This window comes from Microtus oregoni, unplaced genomic scaffold (genome assembly GCF_018167655.1).
Source record: "Microtus oregoni isolate MIOR12 unplaced genomic scaffold, Mior012 000108F_ref0000382, whole genome shotgun sequence".
NCBI lineage: Eukaryota > Metazoa > Chordata > Mammalia > Rodentia > Cricetidae > Microtus > Microtus oregoni.
Genome location: NW_024544726.1, coordinates 1,707,721 through 1,727,745, shown reverse-complemented (window position 1 = coordinate 1,727,745; position 20,025 = coordinate 1,707,721). Strand labels below are relative to the sequence as shown.

At 39.5% G+C, this 20,025-nt stretch overlaps 1 protein-coding gene across 11 annotated transcripts in view; it reads left to right on the top strand.

The window, feature by feature from the left end:
• Cask (calcium/calmodulin dependent serine protein kinase) overlaps positions 1-20,025 on the top strand; it is a 330,840-nt gene that overhangs the window by 227,108 nt on the left and 83,707 nt on the right. For all 11 annotated transcript variants that reach the window (XM_041645247.1, XM_041645244.1, XM_041645250.1 and 8 more), the window contains exons 7-10: positions 1,325-1,500; positions 6,852-6,974; positions 12,787-12,870; positions 18,317-18,416. In XM_041645247.1, coding sequence (XP_041501181.1) covers positions 1,325-1,500; positions 6,852-6,974; positions 12,787-12,870; positions 18,317-18,416 — 483 coding nt within the window. The remainder of the gene's footprint in view (positions 1-1,324; positions 1,501-6,851; positions 6,975-12,786; positions 12,871-18,316; positions 18,417-20,025) is intronic.

The window sequence follows — 20,025 nt, the reverse complement described above, 5'->3', positions numbered from 1 at the left end:
ATTCTGAGGAATGAAAGGGAAACTAGAAGAATCTGCAGCAGAGATCATTAGCCCTCTCCATCCCAGCTGAGTTTGATAACCAACAGGCCTTTGCAACATAGTCTCTGTAGATGAACTAAAAGATTTCTTAGGTTGTTTTTAAACTTTGAACCACAGTGAGATAAAGTATTTTGCAACCTTCAAAGTAAAGATGATCTTGGATTCAACATAAGAAGAGACAGGCAGATGAACAAACAGACAAAGGAAGGCAGGGCTGGGCCTACAAAATGTAAAAGAGCTGCCAAATGGCCCATCCCAAAGTCCTTTCCCTAGAGTTTAAGCCTTTTATTCCTCCATAGAGGAAAAGACTATCTTTTGGTACTCAGTTAAAACGGTTATGATGTACAAGCAGATAGTGCTAGAGAGAGAGAAAAGAAAATCTTTTATAGAAGATGAGAGTGAAAAAGTCAGATGATACTTTGGCACTCAACTCCTATGAGCCAGTTAGGCATGATGGTGCACGCCTTTAATCCCAGCACTACAGCACTTGGGAGGCAGAGGCAGGTGGATCTCTGTGGGTTTGAGGCCAGCCTGGTCTGCACAGTGAATTCAAGGAGAGCCAGGGCTGTTACACAGAGAAATCCTGTCTCAAAAAAAAAAGAGGGTGCATGGGAGGGAGTTCCTCATTTTGTTTACTCTCATTCTCTTCAAGTGTTAGCACTAGGGGGGAGCTAATGGTTATCCCCAGTGGCCTTTGAGAATTGCTGCAACCAACCTAATAGGAACTTGGCAATTAAAATTGTTTTACCATCAAAATGTCGCTCACTTATGCCCTCTCCCTGCCCTTGCCCCGCCTCTACCCAAAGCAGGCTTCCACCTCTTCCAGGCTCGGTCAACCCACTCTTCCCTGCCCCACTCTAAATTACAACATTTAAACTTCTTGAAGATACAAGAAATAAAAGCCTATTATAGAACATGCAGAATTCAGAGATAGATACCAGGTCCTGTTCTAGACCCAGTGTTTTTTTAAAGGTGATCAGATAAACTATTTTTCCTTCCATGAACTCCTTTTATAAAGAGAAGTGTTTGAAGAACATTCAGACTGATAATGCTTTTTGGGGGGCGGTTTCGAGACAGGGTTTCTCTTTTCTGGAACTTGCTCTGTAGACCAAGCTGGCCTGGAACTCACAGAGATCTGCCTGCCTCTGCCTCCAGAGTGCTGGGATTAAAGACTTGCGCCACCACCACCCAGCTGATATTGCTTTTTTTTTTATTTTCAGATTTCAAATAGGAAAAAAAAAACATTTCATAAAACCAGTTTTCCATACTGTTGTTTTAAATACAGGACGCGTTGGAACACCTCACTTTATGGCCCCAGAAGTAGTCAAGAGAGAGCCTTATGGAAAGCCTGTTGATGTCTGGGGCTGTGGTGTGATCCTTTTCATCCTGCTCAGCGGTTGCTTGCCTTTCTATGGAACCAAGGAAAGACTGTTTGAAGGCATTATTAAAGGAAAATATAAGGTAATGGATAATGACTTTTTCTTTTCCATTCAGATTAAAAGATCCCAAAAGATGTTTTGAAGTTACTCTGTCTTTGCCCACCAACTGACTGTCAGCTAGGTACTCGCCCCACCATAGCAAAGGTCCCAGTAGTCTTGTGAAGCACAGTGGAGTCCGGATAAAGTGTGAGTCACCATGAGCTCAACTCAATGAGAAGCAGACTTCTGTGGGTCTTTTTTAAATAGTAATGAAAAGGCCTTTATTTTTAAAGCTTTTTTTCCTAATTTATAACATTCAAATGGAAATTTCACTCAGGTACTTTAAGTTGTTTCTTATCCTAATTTTAAATTTCGACCAATACAGCAGAAAAATGTCTTTATATTACAGAGTAAACTGACATGTGAGCATCACAACCATGCTTCATGATAACAATTCAGAGGTATTTTCTCGAAAGAATTTGTTTTCTTATTTTAATTTTAAATATATTGTCTGCACGTGAATGTAGGTTCTTGCAGAGGCCAGAGGTGTTGGATCCCCTGGAAGTAGAGTTCCACCCAATGTGGATGCTAGGACCCAAACTTGGATCCTCCAGAGGGGCTAAGCCATCTCTTCAGCCCCAATTAATATGACTTAAAATTCATACTTTGTGCAATGAAAACCTCAACTATTATTATCTCCTTGTAATCGAAAGATTACTGCTTTCATTATTTAAAAAAACATTTTAAAAAATAATGCTATTACTGACATTGTGGAGGGCTATATCAAAAAAAGACCTAAAGAGTCTCAGAAATAAGTAAGCTGAAAGCCTGTTCACAGTCCCAATTATTCTTACATTTTTAACCATACTCTAACACATGTAGCTGGTAGGGTCTGAAACCATGAGAGTGTGTGTCTTTGTCTCTGGTCAAAGCACTTAATGTTGAGGATTTTTTTCCCATTATCACTGAAACTCATGTTTTCTATTCAACTGAATCATTGCTTCATTTTGCTGTGCCTGGTAACATAAGAACAAATACAAATACAAGTTTATGTAACACTAGACTCCCAAACTAAGACCACTAACATTTTCTTTTAATTTTGTCAGTGATGTTATACTTTTGAAAAATTTGATTTTTAATTATGTATATGCATATGTTTGTGTGTGGATATGTGCACCGGAGAGCAAGTGCCAGTGGAGACCAGATCTCCCTGGAGCCTCCTGTGGGAACTGGGAGTTGAGCACATGCTCTGGGCAACAGCAATACTCACTCTCGTAGCTAAGCCATCTTTCTAGCCCGTAATGTGGGAAGGTAGTTTCAGAGTTGCAGCCTCATCCTTTCAAACTGTAATTAAAACACATGGGGGTGGAGATGGTCAATGATTTAGTATGTTTGCCTTGTGCACTGTCAGAAGTTATAAGTATAGCTTTTTCTGCTTCTCTTAGAGTCAGTTGATGACTAATAAATAAAAGTACTACTTTCAATGTAACTAAATACTATAGGAGGTTGCATCTTAAGTAGTCGTTGCCCTCCTGTCCTTGGAGATTGTGAGTGGTTATCAGAAATACATAGACTGGGCTTTCTAGTTGAATGTCACCAAATCGAATGAAATTACAGGTACTAATGTACTGAAGGAAACTCAGGTAAAAATGCACCAAGGGCCAGGCATGGTGATGACACCTTTAACCTCAGCACTTGGGAGACTGAGGCAAGAGGATCTGTTTAAACTTGGCTAGCCTAGTCTACATAGAAAGATCCAGACTAGCCAAGGCTACATAGTGAAGCTGTCTCAAAAACACCAAAAAGAAAGAAAGAAAGACAAATAAAGAATTCTAGCATCTGCAACAGAGCACTTCATATGCACCTGGAACTGCATTGAGCACTGCACGAGATCTCCTCAGCAGCTGATGGCGTAGTTACCATATAATAAAATCTCCCACCTGCCTTTTTGAGTTATAAGCATTTGCTAATAATAGAAGTCTTCCTTTGTGTTTGTTCAGTTGTTGCTAACTTCCTGGTTTCCAAGGCAATGTGCTTCATTCCAACAGCGTCTGGTATTTGATTTTGTCTATTTTTAAAGCATTGAATACTTATTTTTATGCCTTAGTAAGAAATTTGGACTATTTGTAATGTCCAAAAATTATTTTAAAATTTCCTATTCCTAGCAAATGGTGGTAATATTATAGGAAGTGATAAGGTAGCAACTATACCGTAATTTCTGTACCAAGGCATAAAAATAAGTGTTCAATGCTTTAAATACTTGAAACTTTGCGCCTTATAACTTATTTCCCAATTTATTTGGCTAATCTCGCTTCTTGTTTGCCTTCAATGCCTCATTTACAAAAGGCCCAGGTTTTCATCAGCAGTTTAAAGTATAGGTCCACTTCTGTTACCTCTGTAAACTTCATGGGCCTTGTCTCTTTTTTAAAAAAAATACTGTGATGATTCTATCAATATGTGTTGCTGCTTCTTTATTATGGAAAGCATCAATAACACAAGAATAGGGCAGAGTCCTCAGCTTCAAGAGCTAGTATATTGCAATCTTATTCTGAATTTCACAGACTTTCAGGTTATTCCAAAACATCTCAAAAACAAAAAACATTTGACACCCTGATGGTACTTATCATTTGTAAGAAAAGCTCAGTGACACCTTCTAAGTATACTATAGCTCAGTTGGAAGCTGCTCCTGCTCTTAAGTGGTTAGACATGATTCTTATTTGCTGACTTTCTTGGTCCTTTTTTTTTCATTTTCTTATTAAATTTTTGTCAGCATACAAAATAGTGGGTTTTCTTATGGTATTTTTGTATACATACACACACACACATTTGTTTACATTTGTTCCTCCATTACCCAGCCTTGTTCTTCCTCCTCCCTCCCTCTGGTTCCCTTCCTTCAAATAGGCCCCCTTCTGCTTTCATGTGTGTAAATGTTTTAAATCTAGATTCTATGTAGGAAAGACAACACTTGCTATTGGTCCTTCTCCCTACATGTCATCACTCTTCCCATACTTGCTCTTTTAAGGTAGATGTCAGAAAATACTATTTAACTGGAATACATGCTAATATTTCAAATAAATGCTATTCAAATGAGTAACTATTTTCTCACTCTGGTTATTTTGCTCCTGATAACTCAATGTTATCTAGTTTTTCCAGCTGAAGGACTGCATTGTGTCAGACATCCTCATAAAAAGAGCAGGGAATTACCATTCAAATCCTTTCTTCAAACTTCATAACCACCACTTACAGATCTTTTCATTTGCCAAGAAAAAGGAAATCAGATTTTGAAGATCACATGAGCCCAAGGATAGGGAAGAAGAGTGTCTTAGTTAGGTTTCTACTGCTGTGATGAAATACCATGACCAACAGCAAGTTGTGGGGGTAAGGGTTTATTTGGGTACAGGTTACAGTTCATCAATGGGAGTGAAACCAACACAGGAACGTGGAGGCAAGAGAGTGAAGCAAAGACCATGGAGGAATGTTGCTTATGGTTTGTGGCCCTTTGCTTGCTTGGTCTGCTTTTTTATACCATTCAAAACCACTGCTTGTGGCCTGGGCCCTCCCCTCCCACATTAATCATTAATCAAGAAAATCCCCACAGACTTATCTACAGACCGATCTGATAGAGACATTTTTGCAATTGAGCTTTTCCTTCCCATATAAGTCTAGCTCTGTCAAGTTGGCGAAGGAAGGAAGGAAGGAAGGAAGGAAGGAAGGAAGGAAGGAAAAAAATAAAGAGAAGGGAGTATAGCTGTCTAGGCCCTGCCTAATTAGTCACTACTCTCAAACAGGTCCATCGACCACATTCTAATAGGAAATAGAATGCCAATATTGAAGTAGTCTCATACCGGTTATCTCACAAAATTCAACAAGCGAAAATGGTTGCTTTTGTAATTTTGCCTCTAAAAAGAGGAAGATAGAACATCCTCCAATTGTAAGAGCTCTCCCTAGCATGGAGCTGCTTTTCCCTCCATATCTTCAAGTTCAAAGCCTCGCTTCAGCCAAAGCTCAGTATCTGTGCTAGCCCTTGGTCAAACTGGAATGATTCTTTTATGCTGTGATGCAATTACTGTGATTTCTTTTAGCTTTAAATTGCATTCATTCTCCATCATTTTCTCTTAAGAGGTAACAGATCCCTACTGGTTATGACCTTGCATATGTGACAACCAGGGTTTCGTCTCCAACACTAAAAAACAACAGCAACCGTTATAAAAGTTGTGATACTATATGAAGTTCCTGGCATCAGGCAGCTCACATATGGTCAGCTATTCAATCAATTCCTGGTGTTGAACAGGGAATGAGATTCACCTCCGTCACTACATCCAGTTCCCACTTCCCTTCCCAACTCCCAAACTCTGAGTACTTTTTTTAATGTTTTTCTCATTTCTGGGCTTGGACATATCCCCTTCCAAGAGCCTTCCACTCTTTGCCTCAAAGATCCACAGTCATTATCAGAAGACTTTTGGAAAACTTGGAATTCTTACTGTTTAGTTCTATTCAATTTTACCACATAAATTTGTTGTCTTGTCTCTAAAAGAAAGAAGTGACTTTACCGAGTACACTATACAAGTGGAACTGGCTATTGTATAGGCTTGTGATGATAGTATAGTTTTCCTCAGATTTTGAACGCTCTGATCAGAATATCCAGTTAATTAATTTTATAGCTTTACAATTAATGTTGCTCCCAATTTTATTTTTTGTTTTAGAGCTTGTGTGCATCTTTCTTTCTTCCTTCCTCCCTCTCTCCCCTCCCTTCCTTCCTCCCCTTCTTTCTTTCATTCTTTCAGAATTTCTATCCAACCTAGACTGAACTCAAACTCACAGTTCCCTTGCCTTAGCATCCCAGTTGCTAAGATTATAGTGATGCACAGCACACTGAGCACATAATCCCAGTATTTGAAGGTATCACTTTTAAAACTTTATTTAGCCGGGTATAGTGGGACAAATCTATAATCCTAGCACTCAAGACGCTAAGGCAGAAGCAACTGGAAGCAGTCTGGCTATAGAGTGAGTACTAGTCCATCCTGGGAAACCTTGTCTCCAAAAAAGAATCTTTAATTTTTTTCATCTCAAATTTATTCTAGTACTTTGTAGATCAATATATTCTACCCTTTTTAGATAAGAATCGAAAGCTAGAAGCCAGAATTATGGGCATTCTACCTTTTAAGTATTGAAATAGTGCAATCTAATACCACCAATAGAATAACTGCTGGTACAATATGAGGAAAAAATCCCAAAGCATTGCATGTGTTCTTTTCCTCAGGAAACAGGCCTTCCAATCTCTGTTATTTGCTCTGAGAATGTTGTGCTGAAATAGTATAGATTATAGAATGTTAAATAATTGTAGGTGTTGACTTCTTGAAGATAACCATGGAACTTTCCTTGTTGCCTCCTCAGATGAATCCAAGGCAGTGGAGCCATATCTCTGAAAGTGCCAAAGACCTAGTACGCCGCATGCTGATGCTGGATCCTGCTGAAAGGATCACCGTTTATGAAGCACTGAATCACCCATGGCTTAAGGTACCTGCGCTCATCTCTCACCATCCACATAGACTGAAAGGCTAGTGGCAGCAGTGCATCACCCTAGAAGATTAACCTTTCACTCTTTGCTTGTTTCTCACCCCTTCCATCGGTGTTGTCCATCGTGCTTGCTGTCTTGCACCTTGTCTGAGACATGTATGATAGTCGGCTGGTGGAAAGGCACAAAAGCAGATTACGACAGAATCTGCAAGGGAAGACAAGCTGTTGTCTGGCAACACATGTACCAAAGATGAAAATGAACAGCTGGCGTAGCCATATTATCTTCATTATCTTTATTTTGGGGGTGACTCTATACTCTGTAGTACTTCACTGGTTTTCAGTAGGCATGGTATAGATTTTCTGTTTTAGGGAAAAGACACATTTCAGAAGTTTTTGTATACCATTTTTCTAGATGAAGGGGAAATCATATCTTGAGACATCAGGAAATAATATTGTTTCATTAAAATGTTGTGCTATAATTACAGAAAATTCTTGCTTTATAAGGAAGAATACATCCTTGGAGATGTTCCTAATTTTGGCCCAAGTCACAGAAGTTATCACTGATAGAACCAAGATTTTAGATCATCCTCCCATGACTTATCATTTATGTCCTATATTCTGTCCCTTTCACTAGCTAGATGACATTGCTCCAGCCTTTTCCTTCTTTCCCAAATTATCAGTTTTCTGGATCTTTTGGGTCTAATGTGTTGTGATTTGTTTTTCTTGCTTAAGTTCACATGCAAGCATGCACATCTGTCTTCTCTTGCTCCTACAAACTCTTCCAGCTTCTGCCCCCAATCCTTGCTTCCCTCAACTGCAAAACTGAACAGAATTTTATGTACCCATTTCCCCAATTTCTGCCATTCCTTTCTCTTGAACTCATACTAGTCAGGATCTCAATCCTACCAACCCCATTGGCTATGGGTATGCCTCAGTAGAGTACTTGCCTAGCATATGCAAGGCCCTTAGTTTCAACCCCAGAATCTCAAAAACTCGAAAGAAAAACAGCTCTTTTCTAGTCATTACTGACCTTCATGCTGCTAAGTCTAGTGGTCAAATCCCAGGGCCAGACCTTCTTGGTCTGTTGACAAAGTTCCATGTCCTGCATCACTGCCTCAACCCTCCCTTTGCCTAGAATATTCTTCCTCTAGGACACTGAGGTTTGTACCCTCACCATCTTCATTTCCTTATTTACATACATACCAGTTTCTTGGTAAAGTCTTCCCTGGCTACTGTTATACCATGTTGTTCCCTCCAAGGCTGTGCAAGACACTAAGATATGTGTAAAAGTATTGATTAATGATGTATTCCTGGTGGTAATGACATGGAATAATATACAGAAATTTTGGCAGTTTGGTAAATCTTGATTCTCCTTGAAAATATTACTTCTTGGGTTGAGAGATATTGTTCAATAATAGAACACTTTCCTAGTGTAGTAATAGGTGCGGCGGGGCTGTGTTCGCAGCACCCCGGCTGCCTGGCTAGCTTATGCCCCAAAATAACAACACACAAATTGTATTCATTTAAACACTGCTTGGCCCTTTAGCTCTAGCCCTTACTGGCTAATTCTGATATCTCGATCAACCCATCTCTAATAATCTGTGAGCACTGGTCTTACCGGGAAGATTCTAGCCTATGTCCATCCTGGGTCGGAGCTTCATCGCGTGTGTCTGCCCGGGAGCGGGACATGGTGTCTCTGCTCCAGCGAGCAGAGCTGTGGAGTCTGAGCTCACTTCCTCTTCCTCCCAGCATTCTGTTCTGTTTACTCCTCCCATCTATGTTTTAACCTATGAGGGCCAGCCAAGCAGTTTCTTTATTTTTTTAACCAGTGACCTTCCTCCATCATCCTAGCATGCATAAAAAACACAAGTATAGTCCCCCAGTAGCGTTAAAAAAGAATATTACTTTTTAAATATGCATTCTACCTTTTGATACTTTAATACTAATATTTCTGATTTTCCCAGCAAAGATTCTTCAACAGTTTTTACTTTATTGTTAGTATTTTCTCTTCCTGATATGAAATGAGCAGCTTAGAAGATTCCTGTTCTTTCTTTGCTTCTCTTGAGTTTTTTGCAATAAAGCTCTTTTGTCATTTAAAAGTTACTTTTACTGCCAAATAAGGACAATAGCAGCTGTTTAAGTCATTTTTAAGATCCTTTAAAAGATGTCTTAGGATTATACAGTTACAGGGGCTTTCATTATCAAAGCTTATCTTGGTTAATAGCATATTTCTTTCTGGAAATTCTTGTGTCTACCAGTGATTATAGTTCTCGTCTTAAGTAGTCTGAGTTCCATACAGAATAGATTTCTGGCACCAAAATGTTTTTAAAATGTCGGTAGCATAAAAGGAAAAGTCTGAAAAGCTGAACTCAGAGTCACTTTCATGTGTGAACTACTGGTTATTGTTACTGCTTGCGTGTCATGCGTGTCATCTGGAGATAAGGAAGTCCGTGAGGAGCTTATCTAGCTGGAAGGAGCAACTTTCTTACATTTAGCTCTTGTTCATGTATATATGTGTCTCATTACAGTGGATACAAGTTATGTTGATTTAGAATGGCTAAAATGTAAGCCAATGAAAATGTCCTCAATAACTACAAAGTAAAAAAAATAGAATCATGAAAATTCTTGTAATAAAGGGTGAACAAAATCAAAAGTATCATTGTTTTGAGTCAAAAATAAGAGCAAAAGAATTATTTCTTCAGTTAAATAAAATAGGTCTTTCTTATTTATTCTGTGTTGAAAATAATCTGAGTGTTAAACTGAGTAATATATGAATGCCTTTATATAGTTGTTGACTGCATCTGTTTAACATCCTTTGTCTATCTGAATTAATCATACTTGCCAGAATAGGCATCCCAACAATAGCAGGATTAAGTACAGGCAGAGTCCAGGGTCACAGTTGTAGTAAACTTCCTAGTCTAAAAGACAGAGCCAGGCTGTGAAATGGCCACAAGGTTCTATCCTCATCAACATCCTCTTCTCCGTGGGCTTTTCTCAGGGCTCATTTGGTCCTTTGACTTTCCGGCTGCAGCCTTATACCTAGGCTAGGATATATCAGGAATCAAAACTAAAGTAAAATAGATAAAGGAAATAGCAGCAATGTCAGCCTAAGTGTTCTCCTGAAAGTCTGGGATCCCTGAAATGTCTCCCTTCCTTTCTCCAGCTTTCGGTCTTCTAGCCATTCCATCAGGTAAGCTCCCTAGGATCTTACTGAGCAGAAGCATGTGATGAAATGTGCTTTCTCTGTCTCATCACTCATCACCAGGCAGTCACTTCAGTACTTCACTTCTCAACTGATTTCCTTATCATCAGTACCTAACACTTTGCTATTAGGTAGAAAGTGTTTTCAAAATCAACTGGAAACCCCATTTGTTGCCATGCATCTCCCAAACTGCTTGCCCTAGTCTTCCCAGTACAGTTGGAATTAGACTTCAGTTACTCATACCCAAAATTCTTGAACTACCCATGTTCAATCTGTCAGAACGTCCTGTTCTACCTGCAAAATACATGCAGAACTAAAAGCTTCTATTATTTGAGAGATACTTTTAAAAGAATGAAAAACAAACTGTAAACTGAGAATAAATCCTTGCAAATTATGTATCTGATAAAGGTCTAATCATCTAAAGAATGTAAAGAATTCTCAAAATTCCGTAAGAAAACAAAATCTAATCTAAAATGTAAAAATGTTAAGCAGATTTCTTTCAAAGATACACAGGTAGCTGGTAAGCACAGGCAAAGCTGTTCAACATTATTAGTCACTAGGGAAATCCAAATAATGCCACAGTGAGCTCCCTGTATACTTGTGTTAGTATGGCTAAAATAAAAATTACTGGGACTAGATAGATAGGTCAACAGTTAAGAGCACTGGCTGCTGTTCCAGAGGGCTCAGATTCGATTTCCAGCACTCACGTGGTGGCTCACAATGATCTGTAACTCCAGTTCCAGAAAATCAGATGCCATCTTCTGGCCTCTACAGACACTGTGCACACATGATGCATATACATACATGTAGGCAAAACACTCATGTGTTAAATAAATGTAAACAAAAAATTAATAAATGACTGACCACACCTAGTGTTGACAAAGATATAGAACAACTGGAACTCATGCTTTTACTAGGAATGTAAAAGGATATATCCAATTTGTAAAACAGTTTGACCTCTTAAAAAGATAAACAGACCAGTCACATGACCCAGCCATTCTATCTTTTCCTTAGAGAAATTGAGTGTATATTCATATGAAGACTGAGTTTTATGTGAATGTTCATAAGAAGCTTTTTTTTACATTTGTTTACTTATTTGTTTAGGTGATATACCATGACACACATTGGAGGGAGGGGTCAGAGGATAGCTTGTGGTGGGGTTGCTTCTCTCTTTCATGTAGGTTCTGGGCATCAAACTCAAGTCATGAGGCTTGGCAGCAGGCACCTTTATCTCTGCCCTCTCATAATAAAGCCAGCCTAGCCTGCCCCATCCTTATCATCTCTCCCATCTGATCTGTCTTCACTGTCCCATCTCTGCATTATCTCCACATGTATTAATCTACTATCTTTATCAGAATTTCCACACATTCTCGCTCCTTAAACTTTGTGGTAGATACTTGCTTTATTTTGACCGTTCAGGAAATAGTACCCCAACATTTGCTAATTGTTTACTTAACAGTTGCCTTTCTGGCTAGTTCTGACTTGAATTTCTCAAATGGCTAGTGAAGTTGAGAACTTTTTCATATTATTTATTGACCATATTTATTTCTTCTTTGGGGATCTGTCTGTTCATTCCATTAGCTCATTTGTTGAGCTGGTTGTTTCTTAATTCTTGTTAGTCCTTTATATAATTCAAATACTACTTCTCTGCCAAATGTCTGGCCAGCAAAGATTTTTCTCCCATTCTATAGGCTGCCTTTACGTTAATTGACAGTTTCATTTGCCTTTTTAATACCATGAGGCCCTATTTGTTGATTGTTGATCTCATTTCCTAAGTGACCCGAGTCTTATTGAAAAAATCCTTTCCTATACCTCTATTTTCAAGTGTTTTCCCTATTTTTTCCTCAAATGGTTTCAGAATTTCAGGTCTTACGGTAAGGTCTTTGATCCATTTGGAGTTGACTTTTGTGCAGGGTGAAAGCTGGGAATCTAGTTTCATTTTTTAAAAATAAAATTCTAAGTTGCTCTTTTGGAATTCTAAAGGGCTGCTACAGAGGGAACAGTTTCTTTCTGGGCAAGGACTGAAGCAGACCCTGCATGGAGGAAGTAGCTGAATTAGATGCCCTTGAAAAGTCTGTCCTAGCTGGAAGACTTGCTAATTTTTGTAGTCCAGTTATTCCTGACAGTGCAGAATGCTGAGTCAGTATAGACTTCATTTTTAAGTGCTCATTTTACCTGACAGCTCATGATGAAGACAACCTCAGTACAATTTATTTATATATATATATATAATATTTTATATATTATTTATATATCATGTTATTTATATATATATGATATATATCATAATGAAATCTGTTATTTTGCATGCTAGCTACAAAATTAAGTAGAAAAAGATAACTTCATATTTTGACAGCCATTGTAACTTTAGCCACATATCTAAAAATTAGATAGCTTATTACTTTAGTTCTTTATTATTGCTAGAAATACTATTTAGCCATCAATTTTACTGTTTATATCCCTTGTCTCAGAATATGTATCAGTATATAAAATAACCAATTTCTTAAAATTAAATATAAACTTCACATTTAAGGACTTGACCTTCATAATTTATATTTAGCTTCTTCACTTTTTTCAGTGATTATGTATCATTATGATCTTCTTTTATAGGAGCGGGATCGTTATGCCTACAAAATTCACCTTCCAGAAACAGTAGAACAACTGAGGAAATTCAATGCCAGGAGGAAACTAAAGGTAAATTTTAAAAACCAGCAAAAAAGCTACTAGCTGGAGTAGGTGATCATGCTTTTATTCTGCTTCCATTCCTACAGACACATCCTTATGTCAGCCATCATTTTTGCTACAGCTAAGTAATTTTAAAAATTGTTGCCATTTCAGTAAACTTTTGATCTTTAAGATCATTTTAAGTTAATATTTCAGCAGGAATTAAAACACTTTAGCAACTGGAATACACATGTTTTCGATTTGTTTTGTCTTTAAAATTCATAGCAGAGATATGGTTACGTTGTGATTCTAAGCTTTGTTTTCTCAAACATAATATTGACAGAAAAATATAGCATGATCTATAATCCCACCACTGAAAAAAACTGAGGGAGGAGATTTATTAGATTCAGGCCAGCTTGTGCTACAAAGACACTACTTCAAAATGTTAAACTAACAATGATAATAAGACTTTAATTTTTAAGTGTGCTTTTGGTTCACTGCAAACTGCTACTGGGTTAACATGGGATCTACAGTTGAACAGCCATCATAAAGCAATAAATGAAAGCCCCACTACCATAATCTGTAAGAAAATATTTGAAGATCGCCTGCCATCCTTTATTCTTCCAAGTTAATTTTCTTGCCTACTCTTCTTATCCTCAGACCCAAAAAGAGGAACAGGGGATGTACTCACTCATATTTGGTTTCTAGCCATAAATAAAGGACATTGAGCTTATAATTCATGTTCCTAGAGAAGCTAAATAAGAAGGTGAATCCAAGGACAAACACATAGGCATCCTCAGGAATATTAACCTTCATCAGGCGATGAAAGGAGACAGAGACAGAGACCCACACGGGAGCACCGGACAGAAATCTCAAGGTCCAAATCAGGAGCAGAAGGAGACGGAGCACGAGCAAGGAACTCAGGACCACGAGGGGTGCACCCACACACTAAGACAATGGGGATGTTCTATTGGGATCTCACCAAGGCCAGCTGGCCTAGGTCTGAAAAAACATGGGATAAATCCGGACTAGCTGAACATAGCGGACAATGAGGAATACTGAGAATTCAAGAACAATTGCAGTGGGTTTTTGATCCTACTGCACGTACTGGCTTTGTGGGAGCCTAGGCAGTTTGGATGCTCACCTTACGAGACCTGGATAGAGGTGGGCAGTCCTTGGGCTTCCCACAGGTCAGGGAACCCTGATTGCTCTTCGAGCAGATGAGGGAGGGGGAATTGATCGGGGGAGGGGGAGGGAAATGGGAAGCGGTTGTGGGGACGAGGCAGAAATCCTTAATAAATAAATAAATTTAAAAAAAAAAAAAAAAAAGCAGAAAGTTGCGATCTTATCATGATTTTTCTTAACAGATTCTGAATAGTCTTAACTTAAAATTATGTTTCATCCTTAAAACATGCTAAAGTATACCTAGTAAATTTGAAGAGCAAGCTTCTTTGTCAGGGTTAAATAAACCAGAAAATTGGAGAACTGCTTATATAAGATACCGTTTTTATTGCTGTGCCCAACAGGCTGTTCACTAGCCATAGTTTACTGGAGGAGTTGGCCAACAGTGGCCTGGGGGTCCAGTTCAGCCTTTGAGAGGTGTAAAGTTTTATTGAAAATCAGTGTTGTATATCATTTATATTTGTGTGCTTTGATGGCAGAGTTGAGTAGTATCAAAAGAAATCATGTAGCCTTTGAAGCCTAAAATATTTGTGATCTGTCCCTTTACAGGGTAAAAAAATGTTAACTTCTGGGAGTGTAGAAACATTTAAATTAGGAAGAATGGTCAGTGGATCTCAGTTCTGACCACTGTTGATAACACCTTTAATCATAACAGGTTGCTAGGCCTATCTGGACCTCAATTTTCTCAACTATGAAATGAATCTTTTAGAATTGCCCATCACTGAGATTTACTCTCAATACATAATAAAATTCTGTGAGCCTGAGCTATTTTGAAACTGTTTTCCTATTTCACATAATTGACTTGCATTGCATAGTGGAACCGTGTATGGTCACTGAGCTGAGAAAACTAAATAGACCAAACTGCCAGCCATAGGCCAGAGAAATCAGGAACTAGCTGCTTCAGAGCAGTATTTTCTGGCTCTGTTAAGTACTGGTATAAATGTTTAGAAGATCTTCAACTACAGAAGTAGTTGGAAAAAGCCTTAAAACCTAACACTAACATACAAAGAAACTCAGCTGAACTTAACTTGGAAATAAAACAAAACATCTCTAAATTTTGATTTGGGTATGCGGGAAATATGAGTTGATGCCTAAAAATTCCATTCTGCCCAGCTTTTAGGGAGCATGTATAATATGCAAGGTGAAATGAGACTCTTGTGGCTGTGAGAGTGGGAGAGCTGGCCATACTCCCCTCGTCTACCATGTTGTGGCGAGGGTGAGGAAAAGATGGCTGACACCTGTGCTGGGCAGGGGAGATGACCCTCCCCCTTATACCAGCTACAGAACTCAGAAAAGCGGACCCTGTACCTTACCTGAACAATACAGTAGTACCCTGTTGGCAGAGGTGTGGGAGAGCTGTCCCCATTATGCATATGTCGTGTGGTGGCATGGGAGGGGGAGAGAGGCCCACCCTAGCCATCCACATCTGAGGCACGTAGGAAAACTGGCCCTGAGGTCATAAGAACAGGAGCGCTGCCCTGCCCCTCATCTGCAGCACTCAGGAGAGTCGCCCCTGCACCTCCCCTGGGCAGCACAGTGGAGCTGGCCCTGAAGGTGTAGTTGTGGGAGATCACACCCTAAGGATGAGAAAGCAGAACAGGCCCTTACTCATCTCTGCTGCAAGGAGTGAACTGGCCAGGGCAATGCTGTGGAACTCACCCTGGTGGCAAAGACAGGGGAAATCTGGCAGGCCAAGCAACCCTGCAACTACCCAGGTCTAGAACCAGGGTTATGTGTTATTGGCCTACCCCAACATCCACCCCATTTGTGATCTCCTGGACAGCAGGGGAGGGGGTCCTTTGGACAGAGGGCTGCAGGATCTCCAATAGGGAAGCAACAAGATGCCCAAGAAGAGTCCCAGGGAGGACCCAGTATCAATGGTGTAGACTAGGAGCCTCAAACCAGACCAATGATTCTTTTCAGTGAACGCCTACATGTAAACATATATGGAAAAGGGGTTTACTGCGTGACTCATTGTGTCACAGTACACCTTCCATAACAAGATTTTCCCTTTCTTCCTCCCCTCCCCCTTTGTCACTTAAATTTATTTTGTTTTCTTCTGGGGGGAGATAGGTAAGATTGGGAGACATAATGTAACAGACACAAAGACTAAATAAAAAGAAAAGAAAAAGATTCTTTTGTAGAAAGATCTCAACAGTCACTATTTTTCCGATATGGTTGGTATAATTCTACATTAGAAACCTTGTTTTAACCCCATACTATGGGAAATCTAGGCAGTCACCTCAAATGGCAGTATCAAAACCATTTGTGTTTTATTTTCTATGTGTTTCACTTTTTTTGTCTTTTTTAGGGCGATAATTGTAGTGGTAGTAGTTGTTGTTTTAAGGTGATAATTTTAATGGTTGTGGTAGTGGTTGTTGTTGCTGCTGCTGTTTTAAGGCATGGTCTTACTATGTAGCCCAGGCTAGACTGGAACTCCCAATGTCCCTGCCTCACCCATAGTCACAAAATAGCATGCCTAGCATCAGTTCTTTACTTCCTGTAGTCTATTTTTCAATTAAAATTTAGAGGAAAAATCTTAACATGACCCCCCAAAAAAGTGGACCTTGTGGAAATGCATTGCCACTGGCTTTTTATGTATTTACCAACAAGTTTCTACATACATGGCAGATTTATCTTTCCTTTCAGAAAAACTCATGAGCTCAACATTTAAATTTTACATAGAAACTCTGATAGATTTAGACCACTTTGGCTATTTGATATTTAAACTACCTAAGTGAATTATTCTATATAGAGCATCAGAAGATTTGCACTTATGCCTGCCTCTATTTTAGTGGACTTAGTAATGATTTATACTTCCAGAATATTCGACAGAGTTCAAAGCACTTTTGTGTACATTAAGACTTTTGGCAATGTTATATAGCAAAGTTAAGGTATATCCCCTTTGAGATTCTCAATTTGCAGATAAGAAAACCTAGAGAGGCGTTAAATAGATGGCTCTGTCACAAAAAGTGCTTCCTACACAAGCACAAGAACCTGAGTTCCATCCCTAGCACCTGTATAAGAACACATAATCCCAGCCCTGAGGCAGAGATGGGGGATGCCCAGAGCCTGGTGACTAGGCAGCCTAGTCTACTCAGCAAGCCCCTGTTCCCAGTGAGGGACTCTGTCTCAGAAAGCAAACTGAATGGCTTCTGAGGAATGACACCTAGGTTTGACCACCTGTGCACACGCATCCACATAAACATGCACAAATACACACACAAGAACAAGACAACCTAGAGAGCTTTAATGATCTATTCAAGCAATGTTCCAGAGCTAGAACCAGGCAGAGCTAGAGAGCAAACATGGCTGTTTATGCTTTTTCCTATTTACTAAAACAATAACTCCCATTGCTTTCCCACACGGTACTCTTAAAAGATGCCAGGCACTCAGTATGCCAGTGCTTCTCTACTAGGGTTCAATGGGTCCTCTCCGTAGCTTCCAGGATCCACACATATCCAGGTGTGGTGTTCCATGTCTATAATCCCAGCACTTGGAAGTAGAGGCAATGGGATCAAGAGTTTGGGGCAGCCCCGATTACATAGCAAGTTCAAGGCCACTCTGTGCTACATAATACTCAATCTCAAAAACTGAAAAAAGTTACATGTAGTTGATTCTAATGTATAGCCTGATTGAGAATTGATGTGCAAGAGTAGTGTAGTCATTGTTACAAAAAGAGAAGAGAAAAAAGTTTGATAAAAGAAAACTTCATAGTCCTACTACTCAGTGATACTAGTGTTAATATTCTGATATATGTTTACTGTTTTATAATTACTATTTTTCCAAAGAAGAAATCAGACTATGCACTACATTTTAGAAGCTTCTTTTTCTTTTGTTTTTTTTTCACGACAGGGTTTCTCTGTGTAGCTTTAGCTATTCTGGAACTTCTATAGACCAGACTGGCCTTGAGCTCAAAGGATCTGCTTTCCAAGTTCTGGAATTAAAGGTGTTCACCACCACCGCCTGTCTTGAAAGCTTTTTAAAATATAATTTATCGCAAACATCTTTCTGTTCTACTAAATATCCTTTCTGCCACATCATTTTATGGTGACAGAGTCTTGTACCATATGTTACATATGCAAGTCCAAGACGTAATTAGTTTATGTACTTCATTCCGCAAATGGAAATGGTATGAAGTGATCCAAAGTTGTTTTGAGAGCCGCCTCTCTCCTAGCCAACATTCCTTACAAATATACTTTCTGCATAATTCTTAAGGTAAATAACCGTTTAGATAATGTCTTATGTTTCTGGGTATGTTTTAATTGTATGTTTTTTCATCTTTTTGCATTAGGGTGCAGTACTAGCTGCTGTGTCAAGTCATAAATTCAACTCCTTCTATGGGGACCCTCCTGAAGAGTTGCCAGATTTCTCTGAAGACCCTACCTCCTCAGGTAATTGGGAAATTCCCTCATTCACCTGTGTGAATCACTTGGCATACATCTTTTCTCATTCATTCTGAATAATCTTTGTGGGAATTTAGTCGAGACCTCCAAGAGATTCTAAAGAAGTTTGATAGCCACCAAATCCTACCTACAGGTGTCTGGTTCCTCTTTATTTGAATACCAAAGCTGTGTTCCCCGAATGCTCCCAAACCAACATTATGCCAGTTTCTCTTTACCTCAATACTTCTTCCCCTTTGTGCACTCCAAACTCTGTGCTCCATTTCATCCACCCCAATGTCATAATCAGACTCGCTGGATCTCGACAATCATCTTCTCCCCCTGCAAAACCTTCTAGTAGAAGATTTTCCCATGTCAGCTACAGGGAATCAGAATTGGGGACAGCACTGCTTGAAATTTAGTCCTTCCATATAAAAGCTGTCTTGGGAGCTTTAAACAGTTACCAAGTTCTTCTTTCTGTAAAGTCTCTAACTCATGTGTGCAAGTATTCAAGGAAGAAGCTCATAGAAGAGTTACCTGTTTTGACGGATGACACGTAAGTACTCTTGGAGAAAAAGCTGCTAGTACTCACACAATCATTCTGCAAAATGCTCACATTTCCATCTGACCGGTGAGGTGTTCACCAGGACCATTTGCTAAAACTCTAAATGACCAGTTTAGATGCAAAGTGCTCAGATTTCTTTTTTCCTTTTTATTTATTCTTCTTTCATACAATACATCCCTACCACAGCCTTTCCTCCGTCCTCTCCTCCCAGTCCTCCCTCACACTTCCTTCTTCCCCAGATCCACTGCTCCTCCATTTCCCTTCAGAAAAGAACAGGCCTCCCACTAATATCAGCTCAATAAGGCATAACAAAATGCAGTAAGACTAGGCACAAGCCCTCATATCGAGGAAGCCCAGCAGAAAGAAAAGGGTTCCATGAGCAGCAAATAGTCAGAGACACCACCCCACCCCCGACTCCCACTGTTAGGAATCCAACAAAAACCCCAAGCTAAACAACCACAGCATATATGCAGAGGACTTAGCCCAGACCCACGCAGGCTATGTGGTTGCCACTTCAGTCTCTCTGAGCCCCTATGAACCCTGCTTACTTGGTTCTGTTTATCATTTTCGTGGTGGATCATTTTCTTGTGGTGTCCTTGACCCCACTGGCTACTACAATCCTTCCTCCAACTCTTATGAGGGGTTTCCCAAGCTCCGCCTAATGTTTGGCTGTGGGTCTCTGCATCTGCTCCCATCAGCTGCTGGAGGAAGCCTCTCTGATAATGATTGGGCCAGACACTGATCTATGCGTATAGCAGAATATCGTTAGGAATAATTTCATTGACCTTTTGTCAGTCATGTTGGTTCTACCCTAGGTCTCTCAGCCATCCAGCTTCTGGATCCTGGCTGTCCAGTGTTGGACATGGGCTCCTTCTGGTTTATTTCCTTAGCTCCTGCATTGTATGTCATCGAGCCTCATCTTTACTTCTGTTCAAGACAACTTTTATGTGGTTGGATTTTTCCTTCTAATTTGACTTTTATATACCTAAACTGGTTTCTTTAATATTTGTATATGAGCATTAGAATTCAGACTTGAGACCCTTCCTACAGCATGAG